Source organism: Podarcis bocagei (assembly GCF_964188305.1).
Source record: "Podarcis bocagei genome assembly, chromosome: 12".
In the NCBI taxonomy this organism is placed as follows: Eukaryota; Metazoa; Chordata; class Lepidosauria; order Squamata; family Lacertidae; genus Podarcis; species Podarcis bocagei.
Genome location: NC_138137.1, coordinates 59,715,434 through 59,735,790, shown reverse-complemented (window position 1 = coordinate 59,735,790; position 20,357 = coordinate 59,715,434). Strand labels below are relative to the sequence as shown.

The window sequence follows — 20,357 nt, the reverse complement described above, 5'->3', positions numbered from 1 at the left end:
AAGGAGGGAGGGAGGGAGGGAAGGAGGCGGCCGCCGCCGCCGAGCGCAGCTCCTCACGCAGCAGCCCCACAGGCTTGCCCAGCGCCGCTCTGCGCTAGGGGGCGCGCATGCGCGCACGGGAGGCGGCGCGCAGGCGCACCGGGGGAGGCGCGCTCCGAGGCGCGACGCCGTCGCTTGACGCGCTGCTGCTGCTGCTGCTGCTGCGTCTCCTGTCGCCGCCGGCGCCGCAAGGGGTAAAGAGGAGCACCCTGCGCCGCCAGCCAGCCGCGCCCGAGAACTTCCGGCTCCCGTTCGGCGCCCTCTGCGGGGGGGGGGCAAATAAACACACACACGAAATAAGGGGCGACGGCTTTATTTATTTATTTATTTGCTTGCCTGCTTTTATTAAACAGCTTGGAGGGTTATTTTCGCCTATGCCATGCGGATTTCATGAAATTAAATGAACGGAATGAATAGCCCCAGGAAGGTGCATCCAGCAAATCTAAGGCAGCCGTGCTGATTTTTTATTTTTTTATTTCTTGCAAGTGCTATTATTATTATTATTATTATTATTATTATTATTATTATTATTATTATTATTATTATTATTATTATCTCATTTACACCTGTCGGCTGCGTCCAGCAGATCTAAGGCGGCCGTGCTGATTTTTTATTATTATTTCTTGCACGTGCTTTATTATTATTATTATTATTATTATTATTATTATTATTATTATTATTATTATCATCTCATTTACACCTGTCAGCTGCGTCCAGCAGTTCTAAGGCGGCCGTGCTGATTTTTTATTATTATTTCTTGCACGTGCTTTATTATTATTATTATTATTATTAGTATTAGTATTATCTCATTTACACCTGTCGGCTGCGTCCAGCAGATCTAAGGCAGCCGTGCTGATATTTTTTTTTTATTTCTTGCACGTGCTTTATTATTATTATTATTATTATTATTATCTCATTTACCTGTCGGCTGCGTCCAGCAGATCTAAGGCGGCCGTGCTGATTTTTTTATTTCTTGCACGTGGTTGTTGTTGTTACAGTATTATTATTATTAGTTCATTTACATCCGTCGCCTGCGTCCAGCAGATCTAAGGCGGTTTTTCTGCCTTTTTAAATTTTTATGCATTTTTATGCCGCCAGCCGTACCAATTTTATTTATTTATTTCTTGCTTGCTGCGTTCATATCCCACCCTTCCTCTTCTCCTCCTCTTCGGCATCTTCATTTTACCCTCGCTAACAACCACCCTGTGAGGTAGGTTAAGGCTGAGAGAAGCCAGTGAGACTGCTCCCCCCCTCCCCGCAAGGCCACGCCCCCAGTGAGCCTAGTGCATGGGGTGGGATTCGAACCCGGGTCTCTCCCAAGCCCTAGTCCGACACTGACCATTGCACTACCTCTGGAGACTACTGCGAGTTTTGGGGAGGAGGAGGGGTTGCATGCATGCATGCCAGTGGGGCAGAGTGGTGAGAAGTGGGTTCAAATCCCACACTCAGCTCCCTGGGCTGGGGGGCCAGTCACTCACTGCCTTTCAGCCTGGCCCACCTCGCAGGGTTGGTGCGATGATAAAACAGGGAGGAGCAGGAGAACCACGTGAATCATCTTCAGCACCTTGGAAGAAAAAGTGGCATGTTGTTGTTGTTTAGTTGTTTAGTTGTGTCCGCCTCTTCATGACCCCCTGGACCAGAGCACACCAGGCACTCCTGTCTTCCACTGCCTCCCGCAGTTTGGTCAAACTCATACTGGTAGCTTCGAGAACACCATCCAACCATCTCATCCTCTGCCGTCCCCTTCTCCTTGTGCCCTCCATCTTTCCCAACATCAGGGTCTTTTCCAGGGAGTCTTCTCTTCTCCTGAGGTGGCCAAAGTATTGGAGCCTCAGCTTCAGGATCTGTCCTTCCATTGAGCACTCAGGGCTGATTTCCTTCAGAATGGAGAGGTTGGATCTTCTTGCAGTCCATGGGACTCTCAAGAGTCTCCTCCAGCACCAGAATTCAAAAGCATCCATTCTTCGGCGATCAGCCTTCTTGATGGTCCAGCTCTCACTTCCATACGTCACTACTGGGAAAACCATGGCTTTTACTGTACGGACCTTTGTTGGCAAGGTGATGTCTCTGCTTTTTAAGATGCTGTCTAGGTTTGCCATTGCCTTTCTCCCAAGAAGCAGGCGTCTTTTAATTTTGTGGCTGCTGTCTCCATCTGCAGTGATCATGGAGCCCAAGAAAGTAAAATCTCTCACTGCCTCCATTTCTTCCCTTCTATTTGCCAGGAGGTGATGGGACCAGTGGCCATGATCTTCGTTTTTTGATGTTGCGCTTCAGACCATATTTTGCGCTCTCCTCTTTCACCCTCATTAAAAGGTTCTTTAATTCCTCCTCACTTTTGCCATCAAGGTTGTGTCATCTGCATATCTGAGGTTGTTGATATTTCTTCTGGCAATCTTACAAATGTAATAAATAAAGGGAGCTACAGAGCTGCAGCCTTGGGGAAATTGTAGTTGCGTTTATTTATTTATATCATTAAGTGCACTGCAACATCTGTGTTCCAGGCTCCCTGAAGGCGCCTCCCATATGTTATGGAGCTACGGATGAAGGGTGGTATTCAGATATAATAATAATAATAATAATAATAATAATAATAATAATAATAATAATAATAAATTATACATATTTATTTGCCCCATGCAATCCCGGCTCCAGGTTCGGTTCCCCAAAGAAAAGGGACTCAAGCTGCTCGTCTCCGCCCCACTCCATCTATGGCTGCCCCCTCTTAAGTCTTGATTTACTTCATTTAGCCCCCACCCCATACACACACACTCAGGGTCAACTGAAAGCCGGAAGTGCAGCTTCTACCCCCGCAGAGTCCTTGACCCATCCTCTTGGTGCTGAGCGAATTTCCTCGTGACCAGAGTCGGCGGATTGCGCAAGGGAAGCCGGGCGGCTCTTTTCGGCGCAGCGACCCCTACAGGGTGGAGGGGGAACATGTCGCTGTTATTGTTCCAAGAAGCACAGAATGTGTAGGGACCTCGAGGGTCATCTAGTCCAACCCCCTGCAATGCGGGAATCCCAATGATAAAACCCTATACAGCTTAGGTCCAGGCTATCTGAAAGAACTCTCCTACAAACCTACCCAAGATCTGAAATCTCTGGGGAAGGCCCTTCTCTCCCTGGCTTCTCTGTGGTGGCTGCTCCAAGACAACTTTGGAACTCCCTGCCACAAGAAACCAGGCTGCCTTCCTCCATGTCCTTCCGACAACAGGCGAAGGCCTTATTCCAACAGGCTTTTAGGAACAGACTGTTTTCAAGGAAAAGGCATGCACTGCAATGTTTTTATTGTTGTTCATATATATCCCTTCCATATATATAGATCACTTCCAATTCTGCGATGGGGAAGGGCACTTGAGGGGTGAATCAGACTTTGGGTAGCTGATAACCACTGGACTGAAGTCATCCGTTCTGTGGGATTAATAATAATAGTAATAATTTATTATTTATACCGCACCCATCTGGCTGGGTCTCCCCAGCCACCCTGGGCGGCTTCCAACAAAATATTAAAATACAGTAATACATAAAAAGGGACGCGGGTGGCGCTGTGGGTAAAACCTCAGCACCTAGGACTTGCCGATCGCATGGTCGGCGGTTCGAATCCCCGCGGCGGGGTGCGCTCCCGTCGTTCAGTCCCAGCGCCTGCCAACCTAGCAGTTCGAAAGCACCTTCTGGTGCAAGTAGATAAATAGGTACCGCTTACCAGCGGGAAGGTAAACGGCGTTCCGTGTGCTGCGCTGGCTCGCCAGATGCAGCTTGTCACGCTGGCCACGTGACCCGGAAGTGTCTGCGGACAGCGCTGGCTCCCGGCCTCTAGAGTGAGATGAGCGCACAACCCTAGAGTCTGGCAAGACTGGCCCGAACGGGCAGGGGTACCTTTACCTTTAATGCATCAAACATTAAAAGCTTCCCTAAACAGGGCTGCCTTCAGATGTCTTCTAAAAGTCAGATAGTTGTTTATTTCCTTGACATCCGATGGGAGGGCGTTCCACAGGGTGGGTGCCACCACCGAGAAGCCCCTCTGCCTGGTTCCCTGTAACTTGGCTTCTCACAGGGAGGGAACCGGCAGAAGGCCCTCGGCGCTGGACCTCAGTGTCCGTGCAGAATGATGGGGGTGGAGACGCTCCTTCAGATATACTTCAGATATACTTAATGGAACTAAATAATTTTAATTAGATTTTGAAGCGATGCAGAGTTTTGCATGTGTTATTGTTTTCCCGAGTGAGTCGTGCAAACCAAGGGGAACCAAGGGGGCAGAGGGCCAAATAGTCTTGGAAATCACTTAAGAAATGGGGGGGGGTCCCTGATCAGCTCCTGAAACACCAGCAAGGGGGGTGGGCCGTATCCAGGCAGAGGCATCTCCCTGCCCTTGCCGGGGCCAGAAGGCCTTGTGGGTGGCGCTTGAGGCATCGTTCCCCCCCACTGAATCTCCTCCTCTTCCTGAACAAGGATGTCATTGAGTCAGCTGGAAAGTCCCTTGGATGAAGGCCGTTCTCACAAAAGAGCTGTTTATTCTGAGATGAGCTCAGCCGCCCACAACAAACGGGGTGACAAGTGTCTCAGATTCTGCAGGGCGTTAAGGAGAGAGCCCAAGGTCTCACTGAGGCGAAGCGAGCCGGATTCTGCATCAAAAAGAGCGGAGTTCGCCATTGCAGAGTTGGAAGGGACCCCCAAGTTCATCGAGTCCAGCCCGCTGCAAGGCAGCTAAATTATGCAGACAAACACACATGTATTAAGTCAGTCAAATAGCCATGTGCTAGGGACGCGGGTGGCGCTGTGGTCTAAACCACAGAGCCTAGGGCTTGCCAATCAGAAGGTTGGCCGTTCGAATCCCCGTGACGGGGTGAGCTCCCGTTGCTTGGTCCCTGCTCCTGCCAACCTAGCAGTTCAAAAGCACATCAAAGTGCAAGTAGATAAATAGGTACCACTCCGGCGGGAAGGTAAACGGCGTTTCCGTGCGCTGCTTTGGTTTGCCAGAAGTGGCTTTGTCATGCTGGCCACATGACCCGGAAGCTGTCTGCAGACAAATGCCAGCTCCCTCAGCCTATACAGCGAGATGAGCGCGCAACCCTAGAGTCGTCCACAACTGGACCTAATGGTCAGGGGTACCTTTGCCTTTAGGGGCTTCTGCCCCCTGCCCACCAACCCCACCAATCCCTTTGCCAACCCCCTTTCCCCCACACTTTATCCACTCCCTCAGCCATCCCCTCCCAGCTCGCCCAAACCTCCCCTCCTGCTCCCTTCACAGTTTTGCCCCGTTGCTCTCTGAAGTGGATCCCACCCTCCTTTAAACAGGTCACCTGGGCTGCCCGTACAACTTGCTCACTCGCCCACGCGCCTAGCTGCCATTCTGCTATGCTGGAGTTGGTGCTGCCACCTATTGGTGACTAGGGGAACTGCAGTGTGACAGCAGTCTTGTCATTTTGTTGTATGGTAAGATCTACAGTCACGAAGAGACGGACATGACTAAACGACTAAACAACAACAACCGTATTGGCCCGAATATAAGCCACACCTTTTTTCCAATTTCGGACCCTGAAAAGTTAAAGTGCAGTTTATATTCGCAACTTTTTACCATATGCTGCTGAAAACAGCTGGGGAGCTTATATTCGGGCCAATATGGTACTACCTAATTGGGTTTCTGAAGCCTTACTGCTAATAGCTTTGAAACTGGCTTATTGTTTTCGTATTTCATAAATCGCTTTTTAAAGTAATTTCTCAGTAACATGGGCAGCTGCCTGATATAGTCATACCTTGGGTTGAAGTAGCTTCAGGATAAGTATTTTTCGGTTGCGCGCTGCAGCGATCAGGAAGTAACGGAGCGTGTTACTTCCGGGTTTCGCCGCTCGCGCATGCGCAGACGGTCAAAATGACATCACGCGTGTGCGCAGAAGCGGCGAATCGCAACCCGCGCGCACACAGACGCGCGGGCGCGGGTTGCGTTTGCTCCTGGATGCGAATGGGGCTCCGGAACGGATCCCATTCGCATCCAGAGGTACCACTGTACAGGGTCAGACTACTGGTCCACACTGACCAACAGCAACAATCCAAGGATTGAGATGGGGTCCTTTGTAAATAAACCTGGCGAATCCACCGCAGACTCAACCGGGGACCTTCCACAACGAAAGCAGAAGCTCTACTGCTGAGCAACGACCTGTGTTACATTTTATTGTCTCAAGTTGCTAGCCATTATGAATTTAAAAATTAAATTAAAAGTGAGGCATTACCTCCACCCACCCACCCACCACAATGAAACAATCCTCCCTGGCAGATTCGTTAACTACGAACTGCTACAGAAGAGGGAGCAAGCTTGTCTTTCCTGCTCTGGAGGGTAGGACTCGAACCCATGGCTTCCCGTTTTTGCTGCGAAACAACCGCAAAACTTTTGAGGGGATCCCAGATTTTGGGGTTCGTCATTAACGAAGCTCTCCCCAGCCCCCTTTGCAGCTGCAGAGTTGGGAGAAAGATCAAGGATTCAGAGCCGAGGCCCACAAAACCTTTTTAGAAAAGGCACAGTGCTGAAGGCGCCAACCCTCTAAGGAATTGTTTTAAGCAAGACACCGAGACGGCCGTCAAGTGGGTTTGAGAACGACACTTTAACATCAAGACTTAGCAAATGAAACAAGGAGGACCAGTTTCGTTTTTTCGGCCTCGGCCAACGTCGAGAAAGTCGGCAGAAATCTCAATTTCCCCCCCTTTCGAAGAAACAAAATTGGTAACAGAACCCTCTCCGAGCCGCAGGCTTCGTTTTCCGTCTCCAGCTCTGGCAACCGCAACGGTTCAGTCCACAACTGCTTCCCCAGCCTGCATCCCACTAAGTCCCAGCACCGGGCGCCCTGGCAGTGCCCAAAGCGGGCATTTAAGGGGGGAACCGCTCCTGCCTGAGGCGAGGGGCACCGCCGGCCTCTGCCCGCATCTTCGCCCTGCCCCACTGGCTCCGGAGAGGCCTCTGTCTCGAAGGGCCGTCCAGCCAGGGATCTCCGCCTTCGTGGAGCCGCTGGTGCCCGACGAGGTGTTGCTTGCGGGTGAAGCTCTTCTGGCAAAGCGGGCACTGGTACGGCCGCTCGCCGGTGTGCAGCCGCCCGTGAGTGGCGAGGTGCTCCTTGCGGATGAAGGTCTTGCCGCACTCGCCGCAGGCGTACGGCCGCTCGCCTGTGTGGATCATCTGGTGGCGCAGGAAATTGGAGTGGTGGTTGAAGCTGCGCCCGCACTCGCCGCAGATATAGGAGCCCGCCTTCGCCGCCAGGCCTGCCGCGGCCGCCGCGTGGCTCCGCTGGTGCAGACGGAGATTTATCTTCAGGCGGAAGCTTCTGTTGCACTCGGAGCATGTGTGGGGCCGCTCGCCCGAGTGCCACAGCCGGTGCTTGCTGAGGCTTGCCTGGTGAGGGAAACAGCGCCCGCACTCGGGGCAAGGGTACGCCTCGCTCCCTGGGTGCAGGCTCGAGGCGGGGCTCCCTTCAGGGGAGGCTCGAGGGTGCGTCCGCTGGTGAAGGGCGCGCTGCTCCTCGTACAGGAAGCTCTTCCCGCAGTCGGCGCAGACGTACGGGGCCTCGCCGGGGAGGGCCCCCTCGGGCACGATGATGGTGGTGAAGTCCGCAAAGTCGCTCCCGCACGTGGCTGGCTCCTCCAGGCCGCCGCCGGAAGTCTGCCCGTCCACGCACGCCAGGCCCTCCTCGGGGAAGTGGAAGACAGCCTGGTCCAAGGCCTCTGGCAATGCGCTGTACTGCGCCGGGTCCCCGGGCCTCACCTCTGGCCTGGCAGGCACCTGGGCAAAGAGGGTGGCATCTGTGGGGAGAGGGAAAGTAGGTCAGAGGCGGAACGAGTTTGGAAAAACAAATTTTCCAGCTGTTACTAGGATGGTGATGACGGGGTGTGGGGTGAATTCATTTACCCCAACTTTGCAGCAACAAAAGAATGTAAGAACCTATGGCCTGCCTAGTCCAGCGTTCTGTTCTCGCAGTAGCCAACCAGATGCAAGCAGGATTCGAACACAAGACCCGTCTCATCCTGCGGTTTCCAGCCACTTGGATTCAGACGCAATGCCACCTCTGACTGTGGAGGCAGAGCAAAGTGATCCTGGCTAGTAGCCATCGATAGCATTCTATACAAGTTAATCAAAGCGGTTTCCCGCACTCCTTGGTCAATGTTTTTTGTCCAGGTCTTACATGGCTGCGGTCCATATTTTTAATTAGCATCTATTTGCTCCTGCCGCCTCTAGGCAGCTGATGCACTAAGCCTGCACAGGACGTTGATCAGCCACAGGGATATTTTGCCAAGAGGGGACAAGGTGGGTCTGGATTCCCCTCTTCAGAGGCACACTGGCCCCCATTGGGAACTCACCTGGGCTTTCATCCGGGGGTGCCCCGCTTTCTTCCGAATCCCACTCGCCCACTACCGAAGGAACAATTTCCCGCTGGACAAGAGAGACAGTGTCATTTCTGGGTGCAGGGAATTCTGCATGCGAAGAGGGGGAAAGGGCATTAATTGATTTCCCCATCCCCATACGTCGCGTTTTGTTTTGTTTTGTTTTGTTTTGTTTTGTTCAAAGCAACTTACAATATTTTAAACCAGGCTTCCTCGGCCCTCCAGATGTTTTGAGACTACAATTCCCATCATCCCTGACCACTGGTCCTGCTAGTTAGGGATCATGGGAGTTGTAGGCCAAAAACATCTGGAGGGCCGATTTGAGGAAGCCTGTATTAAACGAAAAACAAAAAGAGCCAACATTTTTTTTAAAAAAAATATAAACTAGAATTCTGCTTTAAAATAGATTAAACATCCCACACACAAAAAAAAGACAATAGATAATTGAAAGCCAATGACCTGATGAAAAAGGAATGTTTTTGCCTGGAGCCTAAAGATCTGTAATGATGGCGCTAGGCGACACTCCCTGGGAGAGCATTTCACAAATGGGGAGCTACCACTGAAAAGGCCCCGTTCTTGTTTTTCCACCCCGCAGACCTCTCATTGAGCTATCACAGGAAGTAGGGTCTCAGATGACAATGAACTTTATCCCAGGATAAATCTTCCTTGAAGCATGGGAAGTCCTATTAAAATTTGGCAGACTATTCAGATTACAGTGGTGCCTCGCAAGACGAAATTAATTCGTTCTGTGAGCTTTTTTTGCCTTGCGAATTTTTCATCTTGCGAAGCACGGTCAAGTCACAACTGCACCTCTTCAAGCGGTTTTAAGAAAAAGGAAACAAACTTGCAAGACGTTTTCATCTTGCGAAGCAAGCCCATAGGGAAATTCGTCTTGCGAAGCAACTCAAAAACCGAAAAACTCTTTCGTCTTGCGAGTTTTTCGTCTTCCGAGGCATTCGTCTTGCGAGGTACCACTGTATTTGATATGTATATGTATAATGTATATGTATATGTATAATCTGGAATAGCCAAATGCAATTCTGGTTTTAAACACAGTATAAGGAGTCTCTATAGGAGTACATTGTATTTTAAAATGGGGTTTCAGAGTTTTTAGGGGTTTTTGAATGTCTTATGTAGATTTTTCAATTTCATTGTTCTGTATGGGACAATGACAATAAAGATATCGTATCGTAATGTGATTTGATTGCATTGTTAAAGTGAAAAATTTAATAAAAACGATTAAAAAAACAACAACCCAAAAACAAAATCCAGTAGGAATACAAACATTCCAAGAAAGACACTATATTTTATCCAGAGCATAAAGGTAAAGGTAAAGGTAAAGGGACCCCTGGCCATTAGGTCCAGTCATGGCCAACTCGGGGGTTGTGACGCTCATCTCGCTTTACTGGCTGAGGGAGCCGCCGTACAGCTTCTGAGTCATGTGTCCAGCATGACTAAGGTGCTTCTGGCGAACCAGAGCAACGCACGGAAACTTCGTTTACCTTCCCGCTGGAGCGGTACCTATTTATCTACTTGCACTTTGACGTGCTTTCGAACTGCTAGGTTGGCAGGAGCAGGGACCGAGCAGCGGGAGCTCACCCCGTCGCGGGGATTCGAACCGCCGACCTTCTGATCGGCAAGTCCTAGGCTCTGTAGTTTAACCCACAGCACCACCCGCGTCCCTTAGAGCATATTGGTTTCTAATTCTTATTACCTCCAAAAGAAATTCTGCCACAGCCAGGGAAATATCATTTGTCTTATCTTCAAGAAGATAGTTGAGATAGGAAGCTCCAGAACCGCCAGGTAAATTGACCAATAAGGGTTTAATCAATTGGTTCTATGATTTCTCCCCCTTCCCAGCTCACGGAGGGAAGGAATCCCAACTCTCTTAACCCACCTGGGCCGATGCTCCTAGGAGCCTCTTCGTCCTCAGCTACCTGCTCCTGCCCACCTTCGATCCGGGTCAGCAGGTCAGGCTTGGCAATGGCGTAATCTGAGAAGAAGAAGAAGAGTTTGGATTTGATATCCCGCCTTTCACTCCCCTTCAGGAGTCTCAAAGCGGCTCACATTCTCCTTTCCCTTCCTCCCCCACAACAAACACTCTGTGAGGTGAGTGGGGCTGAGAGACTTCAGAGAAGTGTGACTGGCCCAAGGTCACCCAGCAGCTGCATGTGGAGGAGCAGGGAATCTAATCCGGTTCACCAGATTACGAGTCCACCACTCTTAATCACTACACCACACTGGCTCTTCCTCTCATACTGGAGGAAGGGAAGAAAGGCAAGACCAAAGAATTACCATATTTTTCGCTCCATAAGACGCACCTGACTATAAGATGCACCTAGTTTTTAGAGGAGGAAAGGGGGAAAGCCCTGTTTTTTGGGCGATCAGCTCACAGTTGCGCGACTTCTTTTGCAAAGGGGGGGGGGGAATCCTGTTTTTATGGGGTTCAACTCACAGTTCTGCAGCTTCTTTAGATAAGGAAACGGAGCCATTTCTAGTTTCCAGACAGATAATCTAACCAGCCAGTCACATGTCATTGGGGAAATAAACAGCCTCCGCCTGCAGAACATTCAACAATGGAGGCCTGGGCAAGGGAGCCAGCGACCGACCACACATTCACTCCATAAGACGCACAGACATTTCCCCTTACTTTTTAGGAGGAAAAAAGTGTGTCTTATGGAACGAAAAATACAGTACTTATCCCATGACGATCCTCAGAGAGAACCGGGCACCCTAAGGTTTCTAAGGGTTATGTATTCCTTCTCAAATCAAGATTCTAGCCCTCATGTTTACCGACAAAACCTGGCAGGATCCGGAGGATTTGCAGTGACCCAAGCAAGGGCTAGTGTTGGCTACCAGCTGTAATGGCTCCGCTCTGCTGCTGCAGTCTGTGGGAAACCCGCAAGCAGGATTCAAACACAAGACCTCTCTCACCTCCTGCGGTTCCCAGCAACTGATATTCAGGAGGATTTCTGCCTACAGCCGTGCAAGAAGAGCGTAGCCATCATGGATGGGAGCCATTGACAGCCTGCGCCGCCTCCGCGAATTTGTCAAATCCCAACTTTGGAAAAATATATATTAACAAAGCTGTATTCGACGGATGAAAGCACATGATGTTTGACATGGCTGAGAATAGTGGATCCAGGGACAAAGAATTATGAAGCGTTTAAATCGAGATGTGGAATATATGGAAACAACGAGGAGAAGCAGGACTATGATGTGGAGATATGCTTCAGAGATCCAGACCGTGGGGAGCTCTGAAAAATTAATAAATATAATTTGGACTATAATTTGGTCTTTTTTATTTTAGTTTTTTATTTTAATTGAAGTATTATGGTTGGATATATTCATTGGAATTTTTTTAATTGGAAAATCAATAAAAATTATTTTTAAAAAAGAGAACTTGTCAAATCCTCTTCTACAGCCCTCCCAAGTTGGTGGCCATCTCTGACTCCTGTGGCAGGGAGTTCCAAAGTTTAACTAGGTGCTGCGTGAAGAAGGAATTCTTCTTTTTTTCCTGCCCTGAATCTTACAACAACTGGCTTTGTTGTTTTAGGGTTCTCTTTACCCAGTGAGACCAGAGACTCGTAGTTCCCCTTCATGACGTTCTTGTAGAGTTCCCTCTGGTCTTCATCCAGGTTCCCCCATTCTTCCTCCGAGAAGCAGACAGAAACCTCGTCGAAGGTCACCGGCACCTGGGAGGGCATGTAAAACGAACGAATGAATAAATAAATAAATGGGGGCGTCTTCATTATACACCTTTAGGCGCCTGGCAAATACGTTCCTTTTTAACCAGGCCTTTGGTTGATCTGATGGACATTCTATGCCCTTTTAAAATGTGGGTTTTTTTGTGAGGGGGGGGGGACTATTGGGTTGTTGTTTTTATTTTTATTATGTATTTTGTGGTTTTATCTTGATTTTATTCTGTGAACCCCAGGTATAGGGCAGTATATAAATTTAAGAAATAAAACAAATGCTAACCAGGTAAGCCTCCCTGAGGAGAGCTGAGTTGTGAGTGCTCAGCGAAGATAAGAGTCCGGGAATCCAGCCATATTTACAAAGGATTTATTGCCTCTTTGAAGCTATTTACAGAGCAGTTCAAAAGTACAACTCAATCATGGTCGGATAGTTGTCCCGACTGTTTTGCTTTCGTTTTTGGCCAGCAGAGCCACCTCCAAAGCCCAGCCCCCCTCCTTCCTCTCTGACAAGAGGTACTTGGCCCCCGAAGTTCCTCCTCCCTCTCAGATTCACTCCCCTCTGACCCCCCATCTTCTCCTCTCTTGTCCGAAGACCAACAGCTGCTTATTAAAGGAACTTTCTCCCCACCCCCCCCCTTCTCTGGCTCCAGTTCCCTGACAAGAGCATTTTCCAAACAGGGAGCCACTGCAGAAAAGGCCCTGTTCTTGTGTTGCCCCCCTCTGGACCTCTCAGGGAGAGGGCCTCTGATGACAATCACAGGGTCCAGTTCAGTTCAAATGGAGCAGGTTCACTCGAACCACACTGGCTCTCTTGTGCTAACCCAATAAGGCAGTTTACTTGGGGAACTCCCCGCAGCAGGAAACACTGACGTCCAGCTCTGAGGGCCTTGTGGCGGTTCCCTCGCTGTGAGAAGCAAGGTTACAGGGAACCAGGCATAGGGCCTTCTCGGTAGTGGCGCCCGCCCTGTGGAACGCCCTCCCAGCAGATGTCAGAGAGAACAACAACTACCTGACTTTTAAAAGACATCTGAAGGCAGCCCTCTTTAGGGATGTTTTTAATATTTGATGTTTTATTCTGCTTTTAATCTGTTGGGAGCTGCCCAGAGTGGCTGGGTAAGCCCAGCAGAATAGGTGGGGTATTGTAATGTGTATGGGTTGCTCGTGCGTAAGTTGCCGCCTCTCCCGGCTTTGTTGCCTTGCTAAACCTTTCAGTCTGGACAGCCCTTCACTTCGTGGCTGCCTCAGTCACTAGCAGAATCCGTCAGTGGGCGTTTCTTAAATCTTTTCCAACATAAAAGTTGTTTGACACCCAGTCTCTTCCTACTCTCTCTGCGCGGAAGTCTTCTGTGCAGGGTGGGCGTGGGTAGCGGAGGACCCGTGCTCTCCCTGCTGGTGTCCGGTGAAGAGTCCTGGAGCCCTCTCTCCGATTCCCCCATCTGCCCCCCTTTATCCCTGGTGTTGCGCTGATTTGCTTCCCCATCTGCGGAGCTGCCTCTCTCCCTGCTGGGCCCTTCTCCAGCATCATTTGAGAGCCTTCCCTCCACCTCTAGCTCCGATGTCAGTTCCCTGACAGGTATAATAATAATAATAATAATAATAATAATAATAATAATAATAATTATTATTATTATTATTATTATTATTATTATTATTATTATTATCATCATCATCATCATCCCTGTAATAACCTGGCAATAACCACTGCAATCTTATTCCACCAGTGGACGCTCGGATTGCGAACGTGATCTGTGCAGGATGCACGTTCGCAACCCGCAGCTGCGCGTCTGAGCACGCTCGGGTTGCAATTTGGCGCTTCTGCGCATGCGCGACCGCCAAAACCCGGAAGTAACCCGTTCCGGTACTTCCAGGTTTCAGAGCGTCCGTAACCTGAAAAAACGCAACCTGAAGCGTCTGTAACCCGAGGTATGACTGTACAGTGGTACCTCGGGTTACATACTTAATTCATTCTGGAGGTCCATTCTTAACCTGAAACTGTTCTTAACCTGAAGCACCACTTTAGCTAATGGGGCCTCCTGCTGCTGCTGTGCCGCCAGAGCACGATTTCTGTTCTCATCCTGAAGCAAAGTTCTTAACGTGAGGTACTATTTCTGGGTTAGCGGAGTCTGTAACCTGAAGTGTATGTAACCCGAGGTACCACTGTATTCGGATGGGAGCCGCTCAGGGTGGCTGGGGAGACCCAGCCAGATGGGCGGGGTACAAATAATAAATTATTATTATTATATCAGCAGAAGCCTCTGGCTATACATAGCTCTTCCCCTGGATAAAGCTCTACCTCTGCGCGAACCCCCCCTGCTTACCTTGGGGGTTTCCCCCCTGGACCCTGGGGGCAGACGAAGGATCCAGAAGTTTCGGTTCTTGAGCAGGTTCTCCATGTTCTCCAGCCTCCTCTGGAGCTGCCCGTATTCCTGGATGAGGGTCCCCAGCGCATCCAGGTGGTGGCTGAACTCCGCCATGGCTTTCTCCGTCCCGGAGAGCTTCTTTTCGGCCAGACCCGCCCTCCGCTCCAGCGCCAGCAGCCGCCCAGCGTGGACGTCCACCTTCCTCTCCACCGCTTGCATGGCGGCCACCACCGTCCAGAGGGAGATCTCAGCGGCCGGCCTGCCGGCGGAATCGCCGCAGCTCCGCTTGGGGAGGAAGCAAGGGTGCACTGGGGTGGGCTGTAGGGGTCCCCTGCCCCACTCCAAGCCCTGCTGGCAAAGACAGGAAGGGAAGATACTCAGAGGCAGCAGCAGGATCATAGCTGTCAACCGTCCCTTATTTGGCGGGAAACTCCCTTATCCCAGCGCCGTTTCCCCCTGCTGTCCCAGATTTATGATTTCCCGGGTTTCATGCTCGCCCGGCTCGGGAGGGAAGCAACGGCTCGGGGTCTTCCGCCGCGAGACAGAGCGGGCGCACGGGCTGCTGCGTCTCCATCTCTCCCTTTCCCCCCACAGGGGCGTGTCGTGAGGAGACGGGTGGCGGCGGGCGGGCAGGCAGCCCCTCTCTTGCGAGACTTCCGCCGCGCTGCCAGGGGAAGCAGGAGGCGGCAGCGGTGGCGGTGGCTGAGGAGGCGGCCTGAGGGAGGAGGAAGAGGAGGGGATGGGGAGGGACGCAGAAGGGCGGTACTTCAGCGGCCACCGCGGCGCCACAACCGCCTCATGCTGGGCTCGCAGGCTGTGTGGGCGAGAGTCTGTCTCTCTCTCGGGCGGGGAAGGGCCGATGGAACTCCTCGCACCAGGACGACAGCAGCCCCAACGTCCTGCTTAGCATCCCCTCCAACCAGCGCAGCATCTTAATGTAGTGATTTCCCCCTCTGCATCCCTTTCATAACTCTGTTTTTAGAAATCATTTGTCCATCCATTGTTCAAATTTTTACTACAAGTTTTCTGTCAATCCTACCAATGTATGTAACTCTTTACAACAGCTTTTCAACTAAATTATAAACTTTTCCCATTCTTTATTAAAGAGGTCCTCTTCCTGGTTTCTAATTCTGCCTGTAAGCTTTGCCATCTTGACGTCGTTCATCAGTTTTGTCTGCCCCTCTTCTTTGGTTGGAGCTGTAGACCCTTAGGATCATCTAGCCCAACCCCCTGCAAAACACAGTCAGTCGCAGCAAAAGCAGCCTGGCTCCATCAGTGCCGGATTTCCGCTTAAGCTAAGCAAAATCCCTTATTTTGGCTTCTGATCCCTTATTTTCGAGGCTGCTGGTCCCTTATTTTCAAATCTGTAAGTTGACAGCTATGGACAGAATCAAACGACAGTTACGTAATGGAGGAAAAAACTGAATAATATTATAATTTCAGAATACCTAACTGTGAAGATACGTAGAATGAAAGGTCAGAGAGAAAGAGGAGGATTGGTTTGAGAAGATATTGACTAATTTGAGTAGGTTTGAAAAATTTGGGGCAATTAAAATGTTAAAAGTTATGAAGACTGGAAGAAAATTTAAGGAATATTTAGCCAAATATTATAATACAACCTAAGCTGAAATACTTGCAAGTACCAAACTGGCCTAGGATTAAAATATGTTGAATTGCATAATACTATGGACTGAGAAACTATGAAAAGGAAGGAAGATAGTAATTTGAATAAGTTAATTTTATTAGAAAGTGGATATTGGAAAATTGCTACAATGAGACTGAATGAAACTCTGTTAGGGAGGATTCGAGGAAGTCGCTTAACAATGGAAATCAAATTGGATTTTTAATAGTAAGATGTTTTATATGTTTGTTTCTTATTCTTTTTTAATATGCTTTTTATTTTTTGTGTGTTTGTCATAAATTTGGAAAATAAAAAAGGGAAAAAAATGTTAAAAGTTAAATAAACCTTGCGGAAGGAGGAGTGTTAAGGTATATAGAAGTGTACATATGGTTGATTTGAATATATTATTGAATATTATTGAGTATATATTATGTATATTATTGAATATTGTATACCCAATGTATCACTCGCCTGGGGGGTTTCACTGTTTGTGTTTTGGTGGTTGGTAAAAAATAACTTTTACACACACACACAAAACGACAGTTACGAAAAGGGCACCAAGGGTGTCAGAAGTGTTCTATATCTTCTTAACTTTCCCCTCTGTTTTAAATCTTTTTCTATTCCATTTTCTCTATCTCTTCCTTCCCTTTTTCCTCTCTCTTTTTCGCCTTTAAATTAATGCTTTATTTTGGACAAAAGAAAAGATGTTTGATAATAATCTTAGTATTTTTCTTTACAAACCCTAATTAAAAATATATATATATATTTTTTAAAAAAAGAAGAGTTCAGCCTTTTAAGAATTTGAATATCTGAAGGGCTGTCACGTGGAAGAAGGAGCAAGCTGGTTTTCTTCTGCTTTGTGTGGGGGACCTAGACCAGTGAAGCCAAATCCAAATCTTTAAGGTCCCACAAGGAACTGTGGAACTCCCTGCCCATTGAAATCAGGCTGGTGCCTTTTCAGCAGCTGTTTGGTCTAGGCAGGCCTATCCAGACATGTGCAATGTTGACAGTGCCTATAATCTACTTTTTAGCTTTTTGCTGATTTTCATTATCATTCGTTTGAATGTTTCAAATAGGTGTTTCTTAAAACTGTTATTCACTGAAATGTCAACGTTTTATTGTTTCTTTGAGCATTTTTGAGGTTTAAATCACCAATCAAGTGGTATATAAATCTTTAAATATAAAACAGCTGTTAGTTTTTGTTGCTACACATATGAATGAGAGCCCATTTCTAATTGCAGGAGAGGAGGCAAAAATTGTTCCCTTTTGAAAAGTGCATTTTCTCTGGCAATATAACCCTACGGAGCTACTCAGGAGCCACGTCCAAAGAGTTCAATGGGGCTTACTCCCAGGTAAGTATGTCTAAAGCATAGCAGATTAAGTGACCTCTAAATTATATTGTTGGTTGTATATATAGCAAAACCCAATGTTTGTACTGCATATTTTGGGTCCATGGACTGAAATAAAGCGTTCTCTCTGTGTGTGAAAGCCAGTGCAGTTCGGTGGTTGCAGTACTGTGCTATGACCTGCGAGACCAGGGTTCGAATCTCCCCTCAGCTATGACGCTGACCTTGGGCAAGCCTCTTGGGGAAGACTACCTCCCAGGATTGTTGTGAGGATAAACAACAATAATTATAATAATTATAATTATAATTATAATTTATTTATACATACATACATACCCCGCCCATCCAAACTGGGACCTTGGACGAATTGCCTTGGAAGACGTAAATGTAGAATTTGCACAATTTACAGCGCTTGAGTGTCTGCTCTTTCTGTGCCAAGGAGAAGGATGGGGAGAAAATGAGCCCCCCCCCCAGGAGCCCCCACTCGCAGCCCCTGCCCAGGAGCCGCCAGCAGCCACCCAAGTCACCAACCACCCGGCGCTTTGTGCATGCTCCGCAGAAAGTGGTAAGCAACCCCCAGCTTCTGGGAGCCCCTACACCAGGCACCCCCAAACTTGGCCCTCCAGCTGTTTTGGGACTACAACTCCCATCATCCCTAGCTAACCGGACCAGCGGTCAGGGATGATGGGAATTGTGGTCCCAAAAACAGCTGGAGGGCATAGCTGTCAACTTTTCCCCTTTTCTTGCGAGGAATCCTATTCGGAATAAGGGAATTTCCCTTGAAAAAAAGGGAAACGTTGACAGCTATGCTGGAGGGCAGAGTTTGGGGATGCCTGCCTTACACCAAGGAAACGGAGAGAGGGGTGGTGGGGCAACGCAGGGATGCAGGGAAGACCTCCTCTCCCGGATCGTTCCCCCAAAACGCGTGCGCCTCTGGGGTCGTGCAGAGCGCGCGCGCCCCTGCCCCATGCAATCCAGGAATGGAGGGCGGGGCGCGGGATTTCCCCGCAAACCTTGAGCCCCGGAGCCTTTTTTTCCCCCCTCTCCCCCACCCCAAAAAATCCCGCAATCCGTTTATTTGCAAGGGAAATTAACCCCTTCCTCCCCGCCCTACCTGCGCAGAAGGATCCCATTCAGCGGCCATCGCAAGCGGGCAGGTGGGCTGGATCCGTCCGGAGAAGCCGCCGGGAAGGAAGGAAGGAAGGAGGGAAGCCCCGGAATCAGAAGGCGGAGGAAGGCGGAGAGGGGTCCGCCGTCCGCTGGGGGCAGAAGGGAAGAGGAGGAGCCGCGCACCCGCAGCAAAGGCAGGCGGGATGAAGCCAGACGGCGCCCGGTCGCCTCCATCCATCCATCCATCCTCCTGCGGGAGGCAGCGCAGACGCAGTCCCCACCTGGGTCGGCGGGGGGGGGTCTCAGCCAGCCCAAGTGGCTCCAGGAGGCGGAAGCACTCTGCACATGCTCGGGAGGGGTGCGCCCTGGCTTTCTACCCGGACACTGAGGTTCCCCTCGGGACTGCCGCAGCTCCGCAGGCAGGAGCCGAAGGCGTAGACCAGCTCCCCCGGGCACAGGGCGGCTTGGGGGCAGCTCTGCTCTGTGCAGTTCCATGCCCCATTCACACAGACGCTGAAACACGGGTCAGGGGCAAGGATATGTGAGTGAACCAGTGGAGGCGGTGAAGGTCCTGCGTGAGTGTCTGGAGGCGGTTGGAGGATGGATGGCGGCTAACAGATTGAGGTTGAATCCTGACAAGACAGCAGTACTGGTTTTGGGGGACAGGAGGCGGGCAGGTGTGGAGGACTCCCTGGTCCTGAATGGAGTAACTGTGCCCCTGAAGGACCAGGTGCGCAGCCTGGGAGTCATTCTGGACTCACAGCTGTCCATGGAGGCGCAGGTCAATTCTGTGTCCAGGGCAGCTTTCTGCCAGCTCCATCTGGTACGCAGGATGAGACCCTCCCTGCCTGCAGACTGTCTCACCAGAGTGGTGCATCCAACAAAATATTAAAATACAGTAATGCATCAAACATTAAAAGCTTCCCTGAACAGGCCTGCCTTCAGATGTCTTCTAAAAGTCTGGTAGTTGTTATGGAAGAAATTTAAAACTTATCTCAAGAAATACTGTAAAATTAATGAAAGTTAAAATGTCGAGGTTTTAGGGGGGAAAAAGGGGTTTACAGCTGTAAAAGATTAAGTAAAAGAAAAGAATAAGGGAGAAATCAGATAAAACCAAGTGTTAGGATTTGCTGAAATAATTTTGGAAATTGGGATGCACAAAGGGGAGGTTTGGGGAAGTCGATGAAGTAAGGTTTATGAAAAAACGGATATGAAATTATACATGTTTGTTTGTTTGTTTGTTTGTATGTGTCTATAAAAATGTTTTGTAAAACCAATAAAATTTTTTATAAATAAATAAATAAATGAAAGTCTGGTAGTTGTTCTCTTTGACATCTGGTGGGAGGGCGTTCCACAGCCACCACCGAGAAGGCCCTCCGCCACCTTCCGAGGGAGTCTGCTCAACACCTCTTACCTTATCTTCCTAATGTCTGGTCACAATCTCCTTCCTTGTCACTTGAATCTGTTGGTTTGGGTCCTCTTTCTCTGGAGCAGCAGGAAGCAAGCTTGCTCCATCTTTCATGGGACAGGCCTTCAGGTATTTGGCTACCATGTCACCTCTCGGACTTCCTTTCTCCCGGCTGGACATACCCAAACTTGCAGCTTTGCTCCATGTCCAGAGGCGGGAAGAAAACCCACAGAAATCCTGCAAATGCTTACCTGCATCTTCTGATCCCCTTCCCTGCCAGGTTAGGACCGCCCCAAAGCTGAGCACACCCTATTCTTTGAGACAGATTCTGGTCAAGCCTGGTAAATGGTTCCAGGTGGGTCAGATCCTGCCTCATCAGTTCAGATTTGATGAGAACACGTGAAAATAGGGAAA

At 49.4% G+C, this 20,357-nt stretch overlaps 1 protein-coding gene across 2 annotated transcripts; it reads right to left on the bottom strand.

Annotated features, from left to right (window-relative positions):
• Positions 1 to 6,613: 6,613 nt before the first annotated feature.
• On the bottom strand, positions 6,614 to 19,334 carry LOC308569572 (zinc finger protein 783-like). 2 transcript variants are annotated; one of them, XM_081163667.1, is made up of 6 exons: positions 18,540 to 19,334; positions 14,417 to 14,809; positions 11,969 to 12,095; positions 10,298 to 10,393; positions 8,377 to 8,490; positions 6,614 to 7,821 (listed from the first exon to the last, which is right to left on the bottom strand). In XM_081163667.1, exons 1-6 carry the CDS (start codon positions 18,771 to 18,773, stop codon positions 6,896 to 6,898), a joined length of 1,890 nt encoding a protein of 629 aa, XP_081019793.1. In that variant the 5' UTR covers positions 18,774 to 19,334; the 3' UTR covers positions 6,614 to 6,895. The 2 variants fall into 2 exon arrangements, with proteins under 2 accessions (XP_081019793.1, XP_081019794.1); XM_081163668.1 differs by having other exon boundaries at positions 14,417 to 14,806; positions 18,540 to 19,333.
• Positions 19,335 to 20,357: the final 1,023 nt, after the last annotated feature.

Coding starts and splice junctions, on each gene's coding strand:
- LOC308569572 (XM_081163667.1), bottom strand. CDS start 18,773: ATGGATGGAGGCGACCGGGCGCCGTCTGGCTTCATCCCGCCTGCCTTT. Junction 12,096..14,416: donor CCAGGGGGGAAACCCCCAAG/GTAAGCAGGGGG, acceptor ATGCCCTCCCAG/GTGCCGGTGACCTTCGACGA. Junction 8,491..10,297: donor TCCTAGGAGCATCGGCCCAG/GTGGGTTAAGAG, acceptor CTTCGCATGCAG/AATTCCCTGCACCCAGAAAT.